General features: G+C 43.4%; 1 protein-coding gene across 1 annotated transcript in view; it reads left to right on the top strand.

Moving 5' to 3' along the window:
- scml4 (Scm polycomb group protein like 4) overlaps window positions 1-19,765 on the top strand; it is a 124,464-nt gene that overhangs the window by 53,875 nt on the left and 50,824 nt on the right. The window contains exon 4 of the mRNA XM_080192859.1: window positions 9,816-10,016. Within this exon, the coding sequence (XP_080048985.1) occupies window positions 9,816-10,016 (201 nt within the window). The remainder of the gene's footprint in view (window positions 1-9,815; window positions 10,017-19,765) is intronic.

The following is a 19,765-nucleotide window of genomic DNA, read 5'->3' as shown; positions in this document are numbered from 1 at the left end:
CGGAATAAATTTCCGCTGAGCACCAAGAAAGATCTCCTTAAAGATCCTCCACTGCTCCTCAGCAGACCTACCTTCCAACGCACTCCCCCAGTCAACATTCGCCAATTCTTCTCTCATCCTACCGTACTCCCCTCTATTCAAACAAAGTACGCGTGTCCAGGAACCCACTTTCTCCTCCTCCATCTGCACCAGAAACTCCACCATACAATGATCACTCTCCCCAAGAGGATCCTTCACCGCAAGGTCCCTAATTCTACCCGCCTCATTACATAGCACGAGATCCAAGATAGCTCTCTCCCTCGTCGGCTCCAACACGCACTGTTCCAGGAAACTATCCCGGCAGCATTCCAAGAACTCCTCCTCGAGCCCACCGCGTCCAACTTGGGTCGACCAATCAATATGCAGATTGAAATCCCCCATAACTACGGCCGTCCCATTCCTGCACGCCGCACTTATTTGCGCGTTAACAGCCTGCCCCACCTCCAGATCATTATTCAGGGGCCAATAGACGACACCCACCAGCGTCTTCCTCCCTTTGCTGTTCCTAATCTCCACCCACAACGATTCCACGTTCTGCTCCTTGGCTCCAATATCATCCCTTGCTACCACCTTGATGTTATCCTTAATCAGCAGAGCTACGCCCCCCCCTTTTCCCTCCTGCCTATCCTTCCTAAACACTTGATACCCCTGTACATTCAGCTCCCAGTCCCTGTCACCTTGCAGCCACGTCTCTGTAATGGCCACCAGATCGTATCCATTTGTGTCGATCTGCGCCATCAGCTCATCCACTTTATTCCGAATGCTTCGTGCATTCAGATAAAGCGCTTTCATCCCAGCCTTCACCTGGACCCTATTTGCCGTAACGCCACCAACCTTACTCACGCCCCCTACTCCCTCTATTATTGGGACATCCTTGGCCTCTTCCCTTACCTGTACCCTATCCTTAACTTTAGACCTCGTAACGTCACCTACCCTCGCACCTTTCCCCCCCCCAATTAGTTTAAAGCCCTGTCTACAGTCCTCTTTACTCAATTCGCCAGCACTCTGGTCCCAGCACGGTTCAGACCAACCCCATCCCGCCCGAACAGGTCCCACCTACCCCAATACTGGTGCCAATGCCCCATAAATTCAAACCCATTCCTCCCACACCAATCCCTGAGCCACCCATTCACTTCCTTAATCCTGTCAACCTTATGCCCGTCTGCACTCGGTTCAGGCAGTAGCCCAGAGATGACCACTTTGTCGGTTCTACTTTTTAATTCCATTCCCAGCTTTTCATACTCCCTCCCCAGATCCTCAGTCCACATTTTGCTTACGTCGCCGGCACCCACATGTACCACAACGACCGGATTCTCACCCTCCCACTCCAGGTTCCTCTGCAGCCCAGCTGCAACATCCCGTACCCGAGCACCAGGCAGACAACACACCCTTCTGTGCACTTTGTCATTGTGACAAAGGACAGTGTCAATACCCTTCACCCCACTATCCCCAATCACTACTACGTTCCTTTTCCCCTTCTCTTTGCCTATGTCCTGCTGCAGCACTGTACCGTGTGCAGTTTGCTCACCAACCTCACCTGCCTTGTCCTCTTCCAGACTGGAAGCAAGAACCTCAAACCTGTTATGCAGATTAAGAGGCTGAGGCCTCCGCTCCCCACCCTCCTTCCTCCTCTCCCCACTCTCCTTCCTCCGCTCCTCACCCCCCTTCCTCCTCCCAGAAGCCCCCTCTTGTCCCTGACCCTTAGAGTTAGCCAGTCTAGGGGGGGTGACTGTCACTTGCACCCCATTGACAATGGCACCCTCTCTCCCCCTGATGAGCCTCAGTGTCTGTAGGTCAGAGGCCAGCTCATCTACCTTGAGCTGGAGCTCCTCCAGAAACCTGCACTTCCTGCAGACATGGTCACTGGGATGGACCCTGGAGTCCACCAGTTCCCACATCATACAGAAACCACACATCACATGCCCCTCCATTATTCACTGTAGTAGTTTTGAAAAAAAAAATTTTTTTTTTCCTTGTTTTTCAAACGAACTCACCTGGCCTTTTTTCCCTCAAGCCCTTTTTGATATTAAGCCCTAATAGCTCACTCTGCTTCCCTCTCACTCCGCTGCCCGCTGTCTACACCAGGCCTCCTTTTAAACCTGGCACTGATTTAAAGCTGTTGGCCCACAACTGCCTTCTAACCACCCCCTCTTAATTAGCATTTTTTTTAATGTCAACTATGGTTCAGTTGGTAGCACCCCCATCTCTGAGTCAGAAGGTCATGGGTTCAAGTTCCCACTCCAGGGCTAGAGCACAAAAGTACAGATTGACAGTGCAGTTCTGAGGGGATGCAGCTCTGCTGGAGGTGGTAGTTTTAGTTGAAAACTAAGAGCCCATTCCGCTCTCTTGGATAGGCTTAAAAAACCTTGTGACGGTATTTTGAAGAAGAGCAGAAAGAGCTATGGTTAATTTCCTGACCAACATTTATACACTTATCCTTCAATCAGTACGACAAAAACAGATTATCTGGTCATTCACACATTGTGGAATCTTGCTGTGCACAAATTGGCTGTTGTGTTTCGTACATTATGACCGTGATTACAGTTCAGTAGTAATCTCTTAGTTGGATGGAAGATGCTATTGAAATACAAGTCTTTTTTTTATTTACCCAAAGGCATGTAATTTTCAGACTAAAGTCACTGTAAGGAGTTTTCCTTACTTAGGCTAACGGGTGCTTTATTGCATCTCAAGCTCATCTCATCTCAAGATTCCCCCTCAAGTACAGGATGTGGTGGTGAGGTTAACGCATATGTCAACAACGTCATATTGTCATCAACAGGGGTGAGGTGACTGCTACAGTTTACGTGGTCCACCCACATTGATGGTATCAGGGTAGCAGGTGTATCTTAAATAGAAAATATTCTAAAACCATTTCAAAGCTTTTGAAAACGGCAATTCGAGTTATCATCCTGTTTATTCTTTTTCCTTCTCGAGATACTTAACACCAAATTCAGATCAGTACCTGCAGTGTTTAAGGTCAAAAATGGTCTAAATGACTGCGTTCGCTCACTCTTACTGGAGACTTTCTTGGTGAAGGTGTTAGGGCACAGTTTATGGTTACCATTGACCAAAAACTGGATCAGCCATACAAATGCTATGGCAAGGAGAGCAGAGCTGAGAATTCTGCAGCTAGTAGCTCACTCCTGACTCCCCAGAGCCTGTCCACGAGGTACAAACCAGGATACCCTTCACTTGCGAACAACACTCAAAGCTTAACACCATCCAGTACAAAGCAGTGTGCTTGACTGTTATGCTATCCTACACCTTAAACATTCGTTCTTTCCATCACCATGGTGGCAGCAGCATGTAGCGTCTACGAGATGCACTGTGGCAACTTAACAAATCTCCTTTGACAGCATCTTCCAAACCACAACCTCTGCCACCCAGAAGGACAAAGGCAGCAGTCACTATGGCCATGATTTAATGGCTGCGCTCGCTGCAGTCACAAGTCCCATAAAGGATGCTAATTCTCGCGCATGGCCAAAAACAGGATGTGCTCGAAGGAGATTTTTGAAATGTGATCTTCCCAGCCCCCATATGATCATGCGATCAAGTTCATGCCCAGGAAGGATGTGGGCCTAATGGGCATATTTTGTAATATATTTTAATATCATCTTCAGGCTTAAAGCAGCTACTTGCCTCGGCTAAGGAAACCCCATTTGGGGGGTTCCCCTTATAAGTGGTGAGGGCGTTCCCCTGATACCTGTGAGGAGGGGATGGGGTGGTGTTGGTCCAACGCCCATGAGGGAGGAAGGGGGTGGGAGGGGAGTGGGTCAGATGCGTGGGAGTGGGGTTGGATCCGATGCCTGTGAGAAGTCCGTGTGGTGGTGGGGGCTCACCCCAATGCTTGTGGGAGAGCACTCTCTGACCCGGCCTTGACAGCTCTATCAGCTCCTGCCCTGTGATGACACAAATCATACCCCCCAGATTCTCTGAGTGCCAGAAACTCTGAGTGAAAACTTGGCTGCGCATGTGGAAAGATACACGCCAGTTTTCAGTCCGAAGCTGACACTCTGACAAACTTGGGAAAATTCTGCCTATTTGAACACCACTACCTGCAAATTGCCCTCCAATCTACACACCATCCATTACTTAGAAATATATCACTATTCCTTCACAGTCGCTGTGTCGAAATACTTTAATGCCCACCCTCACAGCACTTTGGGTGTACCTACACCACATGGACTCCAGAACTTCAAAAAGGCAGCTCACCATCACCTTTTCAAGGATAATTCCAGATGGGCAAAAAGTACTGGCCTAGCTATCAAAGCCCACGTTGTATGAAAGAATAAATCATTAAAAAATAAATTTCAAAATGGTAGAATGAGCTCTTGTACACCTAGCAGTGAACATTCAGAAATACTGCACTTTATAAATTGAAACAATCTTCTTTACTGATCCTCTCCCACTCTTTCTCTGCTGTATCAAATGACTCCTTACTGGATTACAATCCATGGCCTTTGGGTGCTTTTATTCATGTGTATCTTCCCTTTTAATTTAAAATTGTGTGCCTCAGTTTTAGACCCCCCAACCAGGAGAAACATCTTACCTGCATCCATCGTGTCTATCCCTTTAAGTATTTTGTAGGTTTCAACGAGATCTCCTCTCATTAAAAACTCTAGATAATACAGGCCTAATTTCCCAATCTCCCTTCAGAGGACAAACCTGCCTTCTCAGAACCTCCAATGCACTCCCTCCATGTCAATAATCCCCTTCCTAAGGTAAGGGGACTAAAACTGCACACAGTTCTCCAGATGTGACCTTATGAAGGTTTTATACAATTGAAGCAAGACTTTGCTACTAGTATATTCAAATCCTGTTGTAATAAAGGCTAACAATTAGCTTTCCTAATTGCTTGCTGCACCTGCATGTTATTTTTCAGTGACTCAGTTGCGATGACACCCAGGTTCCTTTGTACACCTACACTTTCTAATCTCTCACCATTTAGGGAATACTCAAACGTCTTCTAAATCTACTGGATCTCCTTTATCTACCCAACCAATTACATCCTGACAAAACTCCAGCAAAATTCTCAAACGTGATTCCCCTTTTGTAAAACCATGTTGACTTTGTTTCATCATACTGTGATTTTCATTGTTGAAACTTCCTTAATAATAGATTCCAGCATTTTTCCAATAATTGATTTTTTAAAAATCATTCACTGGCTGAGCCAGCATCCATTACCCATCCCTAATTGTCTTGAACATGGGGCATTTTAGAGCCAACCATATTTCTGTGGTTATGGAGTCACATGTAGGCCAGACCAGGTAAGGACAGCAGATTCCTTCCCTAAAGGACAATGTAGTGAACCAAATGGGTTTTCCAACAATTGTTTCATGGTCATCATTAACTTTTAATTCCAGATTTTTGTAGAATTCAAATTTCATCATCTGCCATAATGGGATTCAAACCTAGGTCCCAAGAGTATTACCCTGAATCCTTGGATTGCTAGTTCAGCCTCCTCCACGCCCACACTCAACCTGCACTCCTCTGTGTTTTGCAAAATGCATTGTGAATCTGACCCTGGCATGAAACGACAAAATTCCCAAGAAAAGTCAAACGTTAGTCAGGTATGTATTTCAGAAGAAACAAAGTGTTGCGCAGGTCAGATTTTCCCAAGCCCACAGAAAAACATGGCTCATGGGATCACAGTAGAAGACACAAATTATATACCAGAAACAGAGCAACCAAGGTAATTAATATCAGAGAAGAAAAGTATCAGAGAAACAATACCAATATATCCCATATCAGACTAATTGCTTGTAATTTTGTCTCTCTCCTTTCTTGAATAACATTATTACACTTTTTAAATTCCAATCAGATGGGACCACTCCATGTCTCGAGAACTTTGGAAAATCGTAGCCAGAACATCCATGATCTCTGCAGCTATTTTTTTAGAACACTAGGGCAGCACGGTGGCACAGTGGTTAGCACTGCTCCCTCACTACGCAAGGGACCCAGGTTCGATTCCCAACTTGGGTCACTGTCTGTGCGGAGTTTACATGTTTCCCCAATGTCTGCGTGGGTTGCTCTGGATACTCTGGTTCCCTCCCACAGCCCGAAAGACGTGCTGGTTAAGTGCATTGGCCATGCTAAATTCTCTCTCAGGGTACCTGACAGGCACCGGAGTATGGCAATGATGGGGTTTTCACAGTAACTTCATTGCAGTGTTAATGTAAGCCTACTTGTGATACTAATAAATAAATGTTAGGATGTCAGCTATCAGGCCCTGGAAATTTGTTATATTTGTAACATAACATAATCGCTGCAGATTAGAAGGAGGCCATTTGGCCCATCAGGTTTTCACCAACCTTCTGAAAGAGCACTATACCTAGGCCCACTTCTTACCCTATCCCTATAACCCTGCACATTGATTATGGCCAATCCACTTAACCTGCATATCTTTGGAGTTTGAGAGGGAACTGGAACACCAGGAGGAAACTCAAGCAGACACGGAAAGCATGTGCAAACTCATACACTCCAACCAAAGGCTAGAATCGAACCAGGGTCCCTGGCACTGTGAGGCAGCAATGCTAGTCACTGTGCCGCCCATATTTATTACATAAATTCCAGTTCCTCAAGTTTCTCTGATATTTTTTCTTTTCTGATATTAATTACCTCTGTTGCTCTGGTTCTGGAATGTAATTTGTGTCTTCTACTGTGGTCCCATGAGACATGTTTTCCTGTGGGCTTGGGAAAATTTGACCTGCACAGCATTTTGCTTCTTTTGAAATAGATACCTGATTAAAGTTTGACTTTTCTGGGGAATTGTGTCTTTTCATGCAAAGGTCAGGTTCACAATGTATTTTCAAGCCACAGAGGAGTGCGGGTCGAGTGTGGGTGTGGAGGGGACCAGTTAACTGAGCTGTCCTTGTTCTCCAACATAGTAAACCAGCTCCCAACAGCATTTAATGGCCGCCAAAACCTCACCTCTCAATCCCTTATGCCTCACAAATCCCATGTGCCCTCAGATCACCCATATCACCTCCATGACCCCACTCCCATGTATCCTCAGTATTCACATATCAGTATCCACAATATATTGTCCATGTATAGTCAACAGAAACCATGCAAAAGCAATAGCAATAAATCATTGGAAAAAAATTAAACCTCCAACAATCAAATGAAACCCTGAAATCTAACACCCTGTCACTGATATTGGAAAGAATGAACTACTCCAGCATAAGAAAATGAGATCCTTTAAATGCCTTTTGTTTTGTAAACAAACAAGAAACCACATCAAAGTTACATTCTATTGTTACTGTTTCACAAAATTACCAATCGTTCTTTGATCATTGGACTAGTTGTTGAGCTGAAGTCAGCTTCTGAAATCCAGCCAAACACCCATAACGGTTCTAACTTTCATCATAAATGTTTCTGCTCATTGCCTGAATCAGAATGTTGTTCTATTTCCACTTAAAAGCATAGGACCTGCCTATCAGGCATGGTGGCACAGTGGTTAGCACTGCTGCCTCACAGCACTAGGGAACAAGGTTCAACTGGGTCACACTCTATGTGGAGTTTGCACATTGTCCTCATGTCTGCTTGAGTTTGCTCCCGTTTCCTCCCACAGTTTGAAAGACATGCCGGTTAGGTGCTAAATTCTCCCTCAGTGTATTCGAACAGGTGCCAGTGTACGGCGACTAGGGGATCACTGAAGTAACTGAAGTTACTGCAGTGTTAACATAAGCCTACTTGTGACACTAGTAAATAAACTGAAGATCAACGGAGGGGAGTGGCTGTGGAGAATTCTTTTTAAACTTTCAACAGCAGAGTTTTTTAAAACACCAAAGCTGTCAGTCCATTTAATTCGCATTACAAAATGCAACAGCAAAGGTTACTTTTTTCTACAATTTTAATGCATTATTGCACTTTTGATAATTGGAAGTGCATGGTAACAATTACATAATGCTGCTCAGTATAAGGGTCAACTTACCTTTGCAGGACAGATCCCAATGATGGATCATTGCATTAAATACATATCTACAAGTGACATTTGTGCGTGTCAAAATATTTTACAGTTACCTTTCAGAGTATTCCTGATACTTCAGCAAGCTCCCCCAGCAGTCACTAACACAGAGATGCTTTGTTATGGCTTCCAAAATCCACACAAGCACACACAATTTTATTTTTATCAGTTAAAGTGTTAAATGGAAGATGAATGGAGACATCAGGTTGAGAAACTGATTGTAATTGATAGAGGCCATAAAATCCTACATGTGATTACAAGGAGTAACCTGTGCTTCTGTAATAAGGGGTCAAATTTTCCCACTTGAGCGCCAAATTCACCATTCTCACTGGCAGTAGCAGCAGAGCACAAACAGCCAAGATTACTGTTAGCTCTGAGAAAATTTAAACAATGGATTAGCCATCTTTGAGCTTTTGGTAGGACCAGGGCATCTATAGGACAATCAGACACTGATTGCCACTCTGAGGAATTTCAGATCCCATGTCTCTATAATGGTGATTATGTCTAAACTATTTATCTCTATTTGTGCTATTAGTTCATCTCTTATAATGCAGATGCTTTATGTAGTCATATAAAGAACCTTTAATTTTATTTTGTCCCTAGTATTCCCTGCATGGTCCGTACCTGTTGATGCACTATTATAGGTAGACTCTCTCTCTCCCCTCTGATCCCATTCTGCTTCTCCTTACCCATAAAGAACAAAGAAAATTACAGCATAGGAACAGGGCCTTCGGCCCTCCAAGCCTGCACCGACCATGCCGCCCGACTTAACTAAAACCCCCTACCCTTCCAGGGACCATATCCCTCTATTCCCATCCTATTCATGTATTTGTCAAGACACCCCTTAAAAGTCACTACCGTATCCACTCCCACTACTCCCCCAACAGCGAGTTCCAGGCACCCTCTGTATAAAAAGTCTGCCTCATACTTCATACCTCATCTCCTTTAAACCTTGCCCCTTGCACCTTAAACCTGTACCAAGTTTCTCCAACTTCTCCTCATAGCTAATGCCCTCCATACCAGGCAATATCCTGATAAATCTTCTCTGTACCCTCTCTAAAGCCTCATCCTTCTGGTAGTGTGGTGACCAGAATTGATTCCGAGTGCAACCTAAGTTCTATAAAGTTGCAACATAATTTGCCAATTTTTAAACTCAGTGCCCCAGCCAATGAAAGCAAGCACGCCATATGCTTTCTTGACTACCTTCTCCGCCTGCGTTGTGACTTTCAGTGACCTGTATACCTGTACACCCAGATCCCTTTGCCTATCAATACTGTTAAGGGCTCTGCCATTTACTGTATATTTCCTATCTGTAATTGACCTTCCAAAATACATTACCTCATATTTGTCCGGATTAAACTCCATCTGTCATCTCTCTGCCCAAGTCTCCAACCGATCTATATCCTGCTGTATCCTCTAATGGTCCTCAACGTTATCCGCAGATCCACCAATCTTTGTGCTGTCCGCAAACTTACCACATTGTTACATTGTTGATTTGGAACAATGTTATCAAATGAATGTGAGAAGATTTCCCCTGTTAGAATATCTTCTTCATTCCTTTGCAAATGCTGAACTGAGGACATCTTTGGGGACATCTTTGAGATATGGGGATATCCAGGAGAATTTAGAATGTTAATTCCCCTCTGATGCCAGAGGTTAAAGATTCTGCTATACATGCTCATTGCTGAGAGAGTTGGAAGCATTTGATTCAAGAGAAATTCCAAAGTTGCAGTTTTATTTAAGCTAACTGTTGTATTATTATAAGTTGCCGCACATCCTTGATATGTCTGAACTTTCTTTATTGCAGTTTGCATATACGTCAACAAGCATGCCTGTGCCGGACCACATCTTGATAAAAAGAAGTTGCAGCATCTACCAGATCACTTTGGACCTGCCAGAGCTTCCATGGTCCTGCAGCAGGCTGTGCAAGCATGCATTGATTGCGCCTATCAGCAAAAAGCAGTCTTTTCATGTCTGAAGCAAGGGCACGGTGGAGAGCTGATATCAGGTATGGGATTAAACATTCTCAAAATAATTTATGCAAATTTGCAACAAATATAAAGTTATTCCATTAAAAATAAACTGCTCTGACCATTTAAAAGCAGTGACAGAATTTAATGTGGTTTTATTGGGATTGAATAAAGAATAAGAACAGAGATACAGGCACTGGAATAGGCCCTTCAGCCCTCCAAGCCCGTGCTGATCATGATGCCCCAACTAAACTAAGAAACAAACCTTCTGCCCTTACTCGGTCCATATCCCTCTATTCCCTCCCTGTTCATGTACCCACCCAGATGCCTCTGAAATGTTGCTAATATGCCTGCTTCCACCACCTCTGGCAGTGCCTTCCATGGAACCCACCACTCTCTGCGTGAAAAACTAACCCTGCACATCTCCCTTAAACTTTCTCCCTCTCACCTTTTAATTGACACTCCCACCCTGGGAAAAAGCCACTGACTATCCACCTTGTCTATGCCCCTCATAAATTTGTAGGCCTTTTCAGGCCTTCCCTCAGTCTAAGCTGGTTTAAGTTAATTTATTGCCAAAATAGGCTTACACTAACACTGCAATTAAGTTACTGTGAAAATCGCCTAGTTGACACACCCCAGTGCCTGTTCGGGTACACTAAGGGAGAATTTAGCATGGCAAAAGCACCTAACAAGCATATCTTTTGGATTACGGGAGGAAGCTGGAGTACCCGGAGGGAACCCACGCAGACACAGGGAGAACCTGCAAACTCTACACATGCTTCCATCTTTCCAGTGGAAACAATCCTAGTTTATTAAACCTTTCCTTGTGATCAACACCATCGAGACCAGGCAACATCCTGGTGAACCTCCTCTGCACTCTCTCTAAAGCTCCCATGTCCTTCTGATAGTGTGGGGACCAGAACTGCACGCAATACTCCAAATGCGGCCTAACTAAGGTGCTGTCAAGATCAGTATCAGTATCAATCTGTCTGCAGTTCCATCAGCAAACAAGTAATCTGTTTTGGACACTTTAAATCTGTCTCTATCTTTAAATAAATCATTCTCTCAGTGAAGGTAGAATGCTTCTATCTGTGTCGGCATACACTATTTGGCCCCAGTAGCTGCACATTATCTTTGGAACAGGGAGATAATATCTTCGAGCACGTTAGCAAAATATTACAGAAATCCGACAGGCTTACATATTGCACCATCATAATGGGTGCAATAAAAAAACTTCAAAAAATTCTGTTCACAAATTAAAACAATGCAATTTTTTTGGAAGGAGGCTTTAAAATAAAAGCACTTTCTAACAAAAGAAGGCCTCGCTCGAGCGAGACCACAAATTCCCACCAGAGATCAATGGACATTTCTGTTGTCCGCCGTTGCCTGCTCCGCTTACTTGGTGAGCGGGATGGTAGAATTCCAGCACACACGTCTGTTTGAATTACAGTCACTTCAGGGTTGCTCATCAGTTTCTCAGCCTGATGTCTCTATTCGTCTTCCATTAAACTATTTAAATGATAAAAATGTGTGCTTGTGGGGATGGGGGCTGGGTGGGATTGTGGTTCGGTGCAGAACCAATGGGCCAAATGGCCTCCTTCTGCACTTGGGGATTCTATGAAATTAATGCATATAGTATTTTCAAAGGGATGGCACAATGACAAAATACGTACTGTTGGTATTCCAAGGAACTGAGCAGGATGTGGGAGAAGGGGGGAAGGAGAGAGGTAGTGATATTAGGGATACCAAGGCTGGGCATTGTTATTCAGGAGTTAAGGGGCCAACAGGGGACATCTCAACAAGGGTCACCTGCAGGTTATCTCAAAAGCAGCACCTTGGTAAAAACCTTGGTAAAAACTTACCAGTCAGCTGTCTCAGCAATGATATGCAGCATAATGAGACCTAACAGGGATCTAATTATATTTTTGATGCTCTATGGATTGTTTATATGAGCTGCCTTAGTGTTTCATGTTACACTGCTTTAAAACAATTTTAATAATCAGCTTGAGAGGTGGTAGGTACGCTCATGATTTGCATCTGTTAAAATACCGTGTGCTCGACTAGAGATAATTTGAGTGTTTACAGCAAGCTATATTTTCTTTATTATTGAAAGTCACTATTCGTTTGCTGTAATCCTGCTTCTAGATATAAAAATCACTTAATGCACCTATCAATGTACAGTAAGTAATTACAAAGCAATCAGCCGACAAATATGTGATTTTGTGATCTCAATCAACCTTGATTAACAAACGGCCCAGAATTTGCTGTGGCAATGATGGTGAATGCTCCATGAAACTGACAGCACCTTCTGGGCACCTACACAGACACTGTGAAATGTGGAAAGCATCGCTGGCTGGACTGGCTTTGTCTATCCCTGAGGGCAGTTAAAAGTCAACCACGTTGTTGTGGATTTGGAGTCACACGTAGGCCAGACATGTGACCTAAGGATGTCACATATCCTTAGGTAATGAACATGTGACATCCTTAGGTAAGGATGACAGATTTCCTTTCCTAAATGACATTAGTGAACCAGATGGGTTTTCAAGTTGATGGTTTCATGGTCATCATTAGACTTCTACTTCCAGATTTTTGTTGAATTCAGATGTCACCATCTGCCACACTGGGATTCAAATCCAGGTCCCCAGGCATTCCCTGCATCTCTGGATTACTAATCCAGTGACAATATCACAACACCACTACATCCATCTTCACAGATAGAATCAATAGAAATCACTGATTTCACTTGAAATTCCACTTTTTATGCACTATTCTCACTGTAGAAGGTATTGAAGTATTAAGTCTTGGTGAATGAGGTGTAACTGAGTTTTTGTCTCATACCACATGATGGTTATGGTTGTATAACCTCTCTGGCCCTGAAAAATGAACTTCAGAAGTCTGGAGTATCATTCCCTTCATTCCATGATAAAAACTCCACAGATTATTAAAGTAATAAGGCACAATCTTTATTTTACAGCTGCTTATTTTTCAGCTCCTTACCTTAATCCCATCTGTATGTCCCAATCCTCATTTCACTCTCTGTAAATTTATTGAAACACAAATGATAATCAGTGCTTTTTAATTACCTTGTTTGCTGCCTGTGAGAATTCGACAATCTGATTGTTGTTTGATGTCTTCACTAATTTCTTGGTCACCAGTGAACTCCTATAGCTGGCACCAAATTAAGTTGATGTTATATATAAGAAACTGACACCACGGAACCTGCCAAATCCTTTTGAGCAGAGGGCTAGCACCATTCACTGTTCGATGTAAAATCCAAGTTATTAAGTTGATGTTTGACTGATACATAGTTCCATTGAAAACATGCACAGAGAGCTCTATCTAGTGGCGAATTGTGGAATTAATCTCAAAACAGTTATATTTGTACAAGTGTACGTCTGAAACTTAGGTTGATGATTACAATTCAATCAATTAAGATATGAACAAACAAATTGATTTTAACACTGTTCATTTACTGTGTTATTAATTTACCCAAGCGCATTTAGGGCAGCACGGTGGCACAGTGGTTAGCACTACTGCCTCACAGCGCCAGGGATCTGGATTCAATTCCCAGTAAAAAGTCTGACAACACCAGGTTTTAGTCCAACCTATTTATTTGATAATATACTCACCCACTAAATAAATAGGTTGGACTAAAACCTGGTGTTGTCAGACTTTTTACTGTGTTTACGCCAGTCCAATCCCTGCATACCCACTTCAATTCCCAGGTCACTGTCTGTGTGGAGTTTGCACATTTTCCCCGTGCCTGCATGGATTTTCTCTGGGTGCTCTGGTTTCCTCCCACAGCCTGCAAAGATGTGCTGGTTAGGTGCATTGACCTGAATAGGTGCTGAAGCATGGCGAGTAGGGGAATTTCACAGTAACCTCACTGCAGTGTTAATGTAAGCCTTATGACTAATAAATAAAAATCTTTATTTGTTATGTATGTGTAATAGATTATATATTATATACATGATTTGTATAGTGGTTTATGGTGAAGGAGAAGGTTGTAGGTAACAGGAAGATAATATAGAATCATAGAATCCCTATAGTGCAGAAGAAGCCATTTAACCCATCAAGTCTGACAGAGCACCCACCCAGGCCCTCCCTCCCCACTGTTCCATCCTTGCAACCCCACACATTTACCATGGCTAATCCATTGAACCAAGACATCTTGGGACACTTAAGGAGGCAATTTAGCATGGCCAATCCACTTAGCCTGCACATTTTTGGACAGTGGGCGGAAAGCCACACAGACATAGGGAGAATGTGCACACTCCACACAGACAGGCACCCAAGACCAGAATTGAACCCAGATCTTGGAGCTGTGAGGCAGCAATGCTAACCATTGTACTGCTGTGTCACCTATATAAATGGGTTGGTCAGATAATCAGAGCAGTAGCAGATGGTATTTAACCCTGATAAGTGTGAGGTAAAGCATTTAGGAAGAAGTAAAAAGACAAGGCAGTATTTAATGAATGGCAGGAAGCTCAGAAGAACAGATGGATCTTTGGGTACTTATTCAGAGATTCCTGAAGGCAGCAAAGTAGGTGAATAGAGTAGTTAAGAAGGCATATGTGACACTTGGCTTTAATCAGTTGTGGTATAGAATATAAGATCAAGGAGGTGGTGTTGGAGCTATACAGAACTTTGGTTAGACCACAGCTGGAGTACAGTGTGCTGCTCTGGTCACCTTCCTATAGGGAGAATGTGATTGCACTAGAGGGGGTACAGAGAAGATTCGCCAGGATGTTGCCTGGGATGGAGCATTTGAGTTATTAGGAGAGAGTGGATAGGCTTGGATTGTTTTCTTTGTAGCTGAGAAGGCTGAAGGTGGACATGGTTGAGGTGTATAAGATTATCAGGGATATGGTCTGGGTGAATAGGTAGCAGCTGTTCCTCTTGGTTGAGGGGTCAATTATGAGTTTTAGGGTGAGAGGGAGGAGATGCAGAGGGGATTTGAGAAAAATCACTCAGAGGGTGGTGGGAATCTGGAATGCACTGCCTGCGAACGTAGTGGAAGCTAGAAACCTTACAACCTTTAGAAAGTATTTGGATGAGCACTTGAAATATCATAACATTCAAGGATATGGAAGAAGCGCTGGAAAATGCGATTAGTGTAACATTAGTGATAGTTATTGTCGGTGCAGACTTGATGGGCCAAAGGGCTTTTTTGCTGTATGACTCCGTAACTGTATATAAATAGAATAATTTATAATAATTATCATAGAACTACAAGTGTTCAATGTAAAATAAATTCTTAATACAATTGTAACAGCATTCTCTCAAACATTAAACCTTCAATGAAAGTGACAGCGCACATTAACAACCTGAAGTGCACATTGACTTAATCAAACTATAGTGTTTTTATCCATGTACAATTCAAGTTGATGGAGTTATAGTTTTCCATATCTAATTAAAATCATTCTGGCTTTTAGCTACCTGCTCCTGCTGGGTATGCGAGGAAGTGATTGGAGAGATGATTGAAATAAATGACTCTGGCAAGTGCAAGGATTTGATAAAAGGGTATATATAGTTCAAGAGGAAAGAGTTAGAGATAGTAATGGAAACAAGCTGATGGTGGGGAGATTTAGTGGGAAGGCAAATGGTTGGGAGACTCAGCTGAACTAAGGAGTGCAGATGGGAAGTACAGGTGATTATGGGAAGAAGTCCAAAGAGAAGTGCTGAACGCTGTGCCAACTCTTCCCAGGCACGACCATCGATGGTTCCCTTCTCTGACACATTGTACCATGATAGCAACAATCCCTTGCCCAAAATAAAAGAAAAAGACACCAAAAAAAAACAAAGAAAAGAAGTCTCAATTTTAACCTCCCCACTAGAATGGAAAAGGGCTTTGGGGACTTCCCATCTGCACTCCTTAATTCAATTGAGACTCCTGACCATTTGCCTTTCCACTAAATCTCCCCACCATCAGCTTATTCCCATCACTATCTTTAACTCTTTCCTCTTGAACCCTTTTATCAAACCCTCGTACCTGCCAGAGTCATTTATTTCAATCATCTCTCCAATCACTTCCTCGCATACCCAGCGAAGGAGGTGTAAGCAAGCATTAAAATATCAGCATTGAACAAAGCTGCCCACCCTAACCTCAATATTACTCATCACAATATTCGTGGGGGTGCTTCAGGCATGACCAAGGCTTCCACTGAAAGCTACAGGGGTCTACTTAAGTTTCAATGGACATCAACGTCACAATTATTTTTACTGCCACCACAAGGGGGCCCTAGTCTGCCTTTTACCGAGCAGGACAGGAGGGGTTGGCTGGGCAGAAAAGGCTGAGGTACATTTTACCACTTTGAAAAATTTTCAGCCTTTGTGGGCGGAGGGTTCTCCACGGCCTTGTATTTCCCAGACCCGCACACACCCAAAGCCTCACAAGGAAATCCCCTATTTCCCCAACCATAAATGCAGTCCAGATCTCCCAGGCACACTCCCACCTCCATTTCAGGCGTGAGCTCTTTCTTTCCCAAGACTGACTACCAGGGACTGTTCCCATGCACCTCCAGCTGCAGTCTTCTGATACTAACTTCTGCTCCCACCCATTGAGCGGGCTGTAATTCTGTCTGGCTGTTAGGAACAAATCTGAAAAGAAAATTGCTGGAAATACTCAGCAGGTCAGGTAGTACCTATGGCGAGAAACAGGGTTAACATTTCAGGCTGATGATCTTCCACCAAAACTGACAACTCATGAGGGTAAGATATTGAGAACTGGCTAACAAACAGAAAAAAAATTCCGATTGGCAAACTGTGAGTAGCGAAGTGCCACAGGGATCAATGTTGTGCCCTCAATAATTTATAGACTATGTAAATGGCTTGGATGAATCTCTTGTAGCCAAGGGTACTGCTGATACGAATATAGACAGGAAAGTAAGTTATAACGATACAAAGAGGCTGCAAATGGACATGGATAGGTTAAGGGAATGGGCAGAAATTTGGTAGATGATGTACAATGTGGACAGTTGTGAAGTTGCCCACTTCAGTGGGACGAATAGAAAAGCAAAATAATGGGTGAGATTCTCTGGCCTCTCCTCAGCACTTTCCTCAGACGTGCGATGTTCGCTGGTAGCGGAATCCTCTGGCCCCGCCACTGTCAATGAAAATTCCCATTGAAGCCACCCCATGTCGCCAGGAAACCCACAACAGGGGTGCACCACTGGCAGAATCAGAGAAGACTGTTGGTGTGAACAGCCGAAGAACTGTGGTCGTTATTTCAATGGAGAGAGATTGCAAAATGCTGTAAAAGAGAGGGATCTGGGTGGCCTCAGTTCCAAAAAGTTAACATGCAGGTACACTGCATAAGTGAAGGTAAATAGAATATTGGTCTTTATTGCAAGGGAGATGAAGCTTAGAAATAAGGAAGTATTGCTATAACTGTAAAGGGCATTATTGATGAGATCACACTCACAGTACTGCATACAGTTTAGATCACCTTACCAAAGAGGGGTACATACTTGCACTGAAAACAATCAGAGAAGGTTCATAAAGTTGATTTTTGGGATAAAGCAATTGTTGTACAGATGACACAAAGCTGGGTGGGAGAGTGAGCTGTGAGGTGGATGCAGAGATGCTTCAGCGTGATTTGAACAAGTTAAGTGAGTTGGCAAATGAATGGCAGATGCAGTATAATTTGGTAGCAAAAAGAGGAAGGTAGGTTACTATCTGAATAGCTACAAATTAGGTGAGAGGAAAGTGCAGTGGCACCTGGGTGTCCTTGTATACCAGTCACTGCAGGTAAGCATGCAGGTGCAGCAGGCAGTTTAAAAAAAAGGCAAATGTATATTGGCTTTCATAGCGAAAGGATTCAAGTGCAAGAGCAGGGATGTCTTGCTGCAATTATACTGGGCCTTGGTGAGAAATATTGTGTGCAGTTTTGGTCTCCTTATCTAAGGAAGGATGTTCTTGCTCTAGAGGGAGTGCAGAAAAGGTTTGCGAGGCTGATTCCTGGAATGGTGGGACTGATGTATGAGGTTGAGTTTGTTAGCATTGTATTTGCAGCAGTTCAGAAAAATGAAGGGAGATCTCATAGAAACCTATAAAATTCTAACAGGACCAGAGAGGGTAGATACAGGAAAGATGTCCCCGTTGGTGGGAGTGTCCAGAACCAGGGGTTATAGTCTGAGGATACAGGGTCGACCATTTAGGGCAGAGATGCGGAGAAATTTCTTCACTCAGGCAGTGGGCAGCCTATGGAATTCACTACCACAGAAAATAGTTGAGGCCAAAACATTGTGGGATTTTACAGCCTAGCTCATCCCAAAACTGTAAAATCCTGCTCGAGGTCAACAGATCCTTTCCATTTTCCGCCCCTCGCCCACTCCAATTACCATGGCAGGCAGGGCAGTAAAATTCCAGCCTGTATGTTTTCAAGAAGCAATCAGATATAGCACTTGGAGCAAAGGAGATAAAGGGATATGGGGGAAGATGGGATCAGGCTCTTGAGTTGGATTATCAGTCATGATTATAATGAATGGTGGAGCAGGCTCAAAGGGCCTTCTCCTGCTCCTATTTTCTATGTTTCTTTATTTCCCCCAAGGAAAGGTTGAGGATGTTGGGCCTGTACTCAATGGAGTTTAGAAAAACAAGAGGTAGTCTTGCTTGTGATTAGAGATAATTTTGATCTGCAAGACAGAGAAGGCTGTGGGGGCAGGCTGCATGAAAATGCTGACCTTGTTCTTCAAGGTAGTTGTGCTTGTGGATTTGGAAGGCATTATCTAAGGAGTCTTGGTGAGTTCTTGCGGTATATCTTATACACTGCTACCGCTGTGCTTCAGTGGTGGAGATAGTGAACATTTGTGGATGGGGTGCCAATCAATGGGGGTTGTTTTATCTGAGATGCTGTCAAGTTCTTGAGTATTATTGGAGTTGCACTCATCCAGGCAAGGTGAGAATATTTCATCACACTCCTAACACATGCCTTGTAAATGGTGGGAAATCAGGAGGTAACTCACTGCAAAATACCCACCTCTGACCTGCTCTTATAGCCAAAGTATTTATGTGGTTGATTCAGTTACATTTCTGATCAATGTTAATCAAGATGTAGATGATGGGGGAGGCATTGGCCTAGTAGTATTATCGCTAGACTATTAATCCAGAAACTCAGCTAATGTTCTGGGGACCATGGCAGATGGTGGAATTTGAATTCAATTATTAAAAATCTAGAATTAAGAATCTACTGATGACCATGAAACCATTGCCGATTGTCAGAAAAACCCATCTGGTTTAATAATGTCCTTTAGGGAAGGAAATTTGTTGCCCTTACCTGGTCTGGCCAAGATGTGACTCCAGAGCCACAGCAATGTGGTTGACTCACAAGTGCCCTCCAAGGGTAACTAAAGATGGGTAATAAATGCTGGCCAGCCAGCAACATACATGTCCCATGAATGAATAAAATGAAGCAATCGTAATGCTGTTGAATGTTAAGCAGAGGCAGCCAGAATCTGAGGAGTTAATACTACAGCATTGCACAATATCAGCAAACATCCCCATTTTGACCTTATGATAGAGGGGAGATCATTTTTAATTCTTATAGAATCATAACGTCATACTATCATAGCACAGGAGGCCATTCAGCCTTTTGTATTTGTGCCAGCACTCCTATAAAAGTAACTTATCAAGTTTCATTGTCCCACCTTTTCCCTGTAGCTCTGCGTTTCTTTTGTCTTCAGATAATGTTCCAATTCACTTTTAAAGCCACGATTGAATCTGGCTCCACCACACTGCAAAAATCAGCTTCCATTGGTAACTTTCTGCTTGATCTCACGTGACAGCA

The sequence above is a fragment of the Carcharhinus amblyrhynchos genome, chromosome 7 (assembly GCF_965287045.1).
Source record: "Carcharhinus amblyrhynchos chromosome 7, sCarAmb.v2.hapA, whole genome shotgun sequence".
NCBI classification, from domain to species: domain Eukaryota; kingdom Metazoa; phylum Chordata; class Chondrichthyes; order Carcharhiniformes; family Carcharhinidae; genus Carcharhinus; species Carcharhinus amblyrhynchos.
Note: the sequence above shows the minus strand (reverse complement) of the source record. Positions and strands in the feature narration are given on the sequence as shown.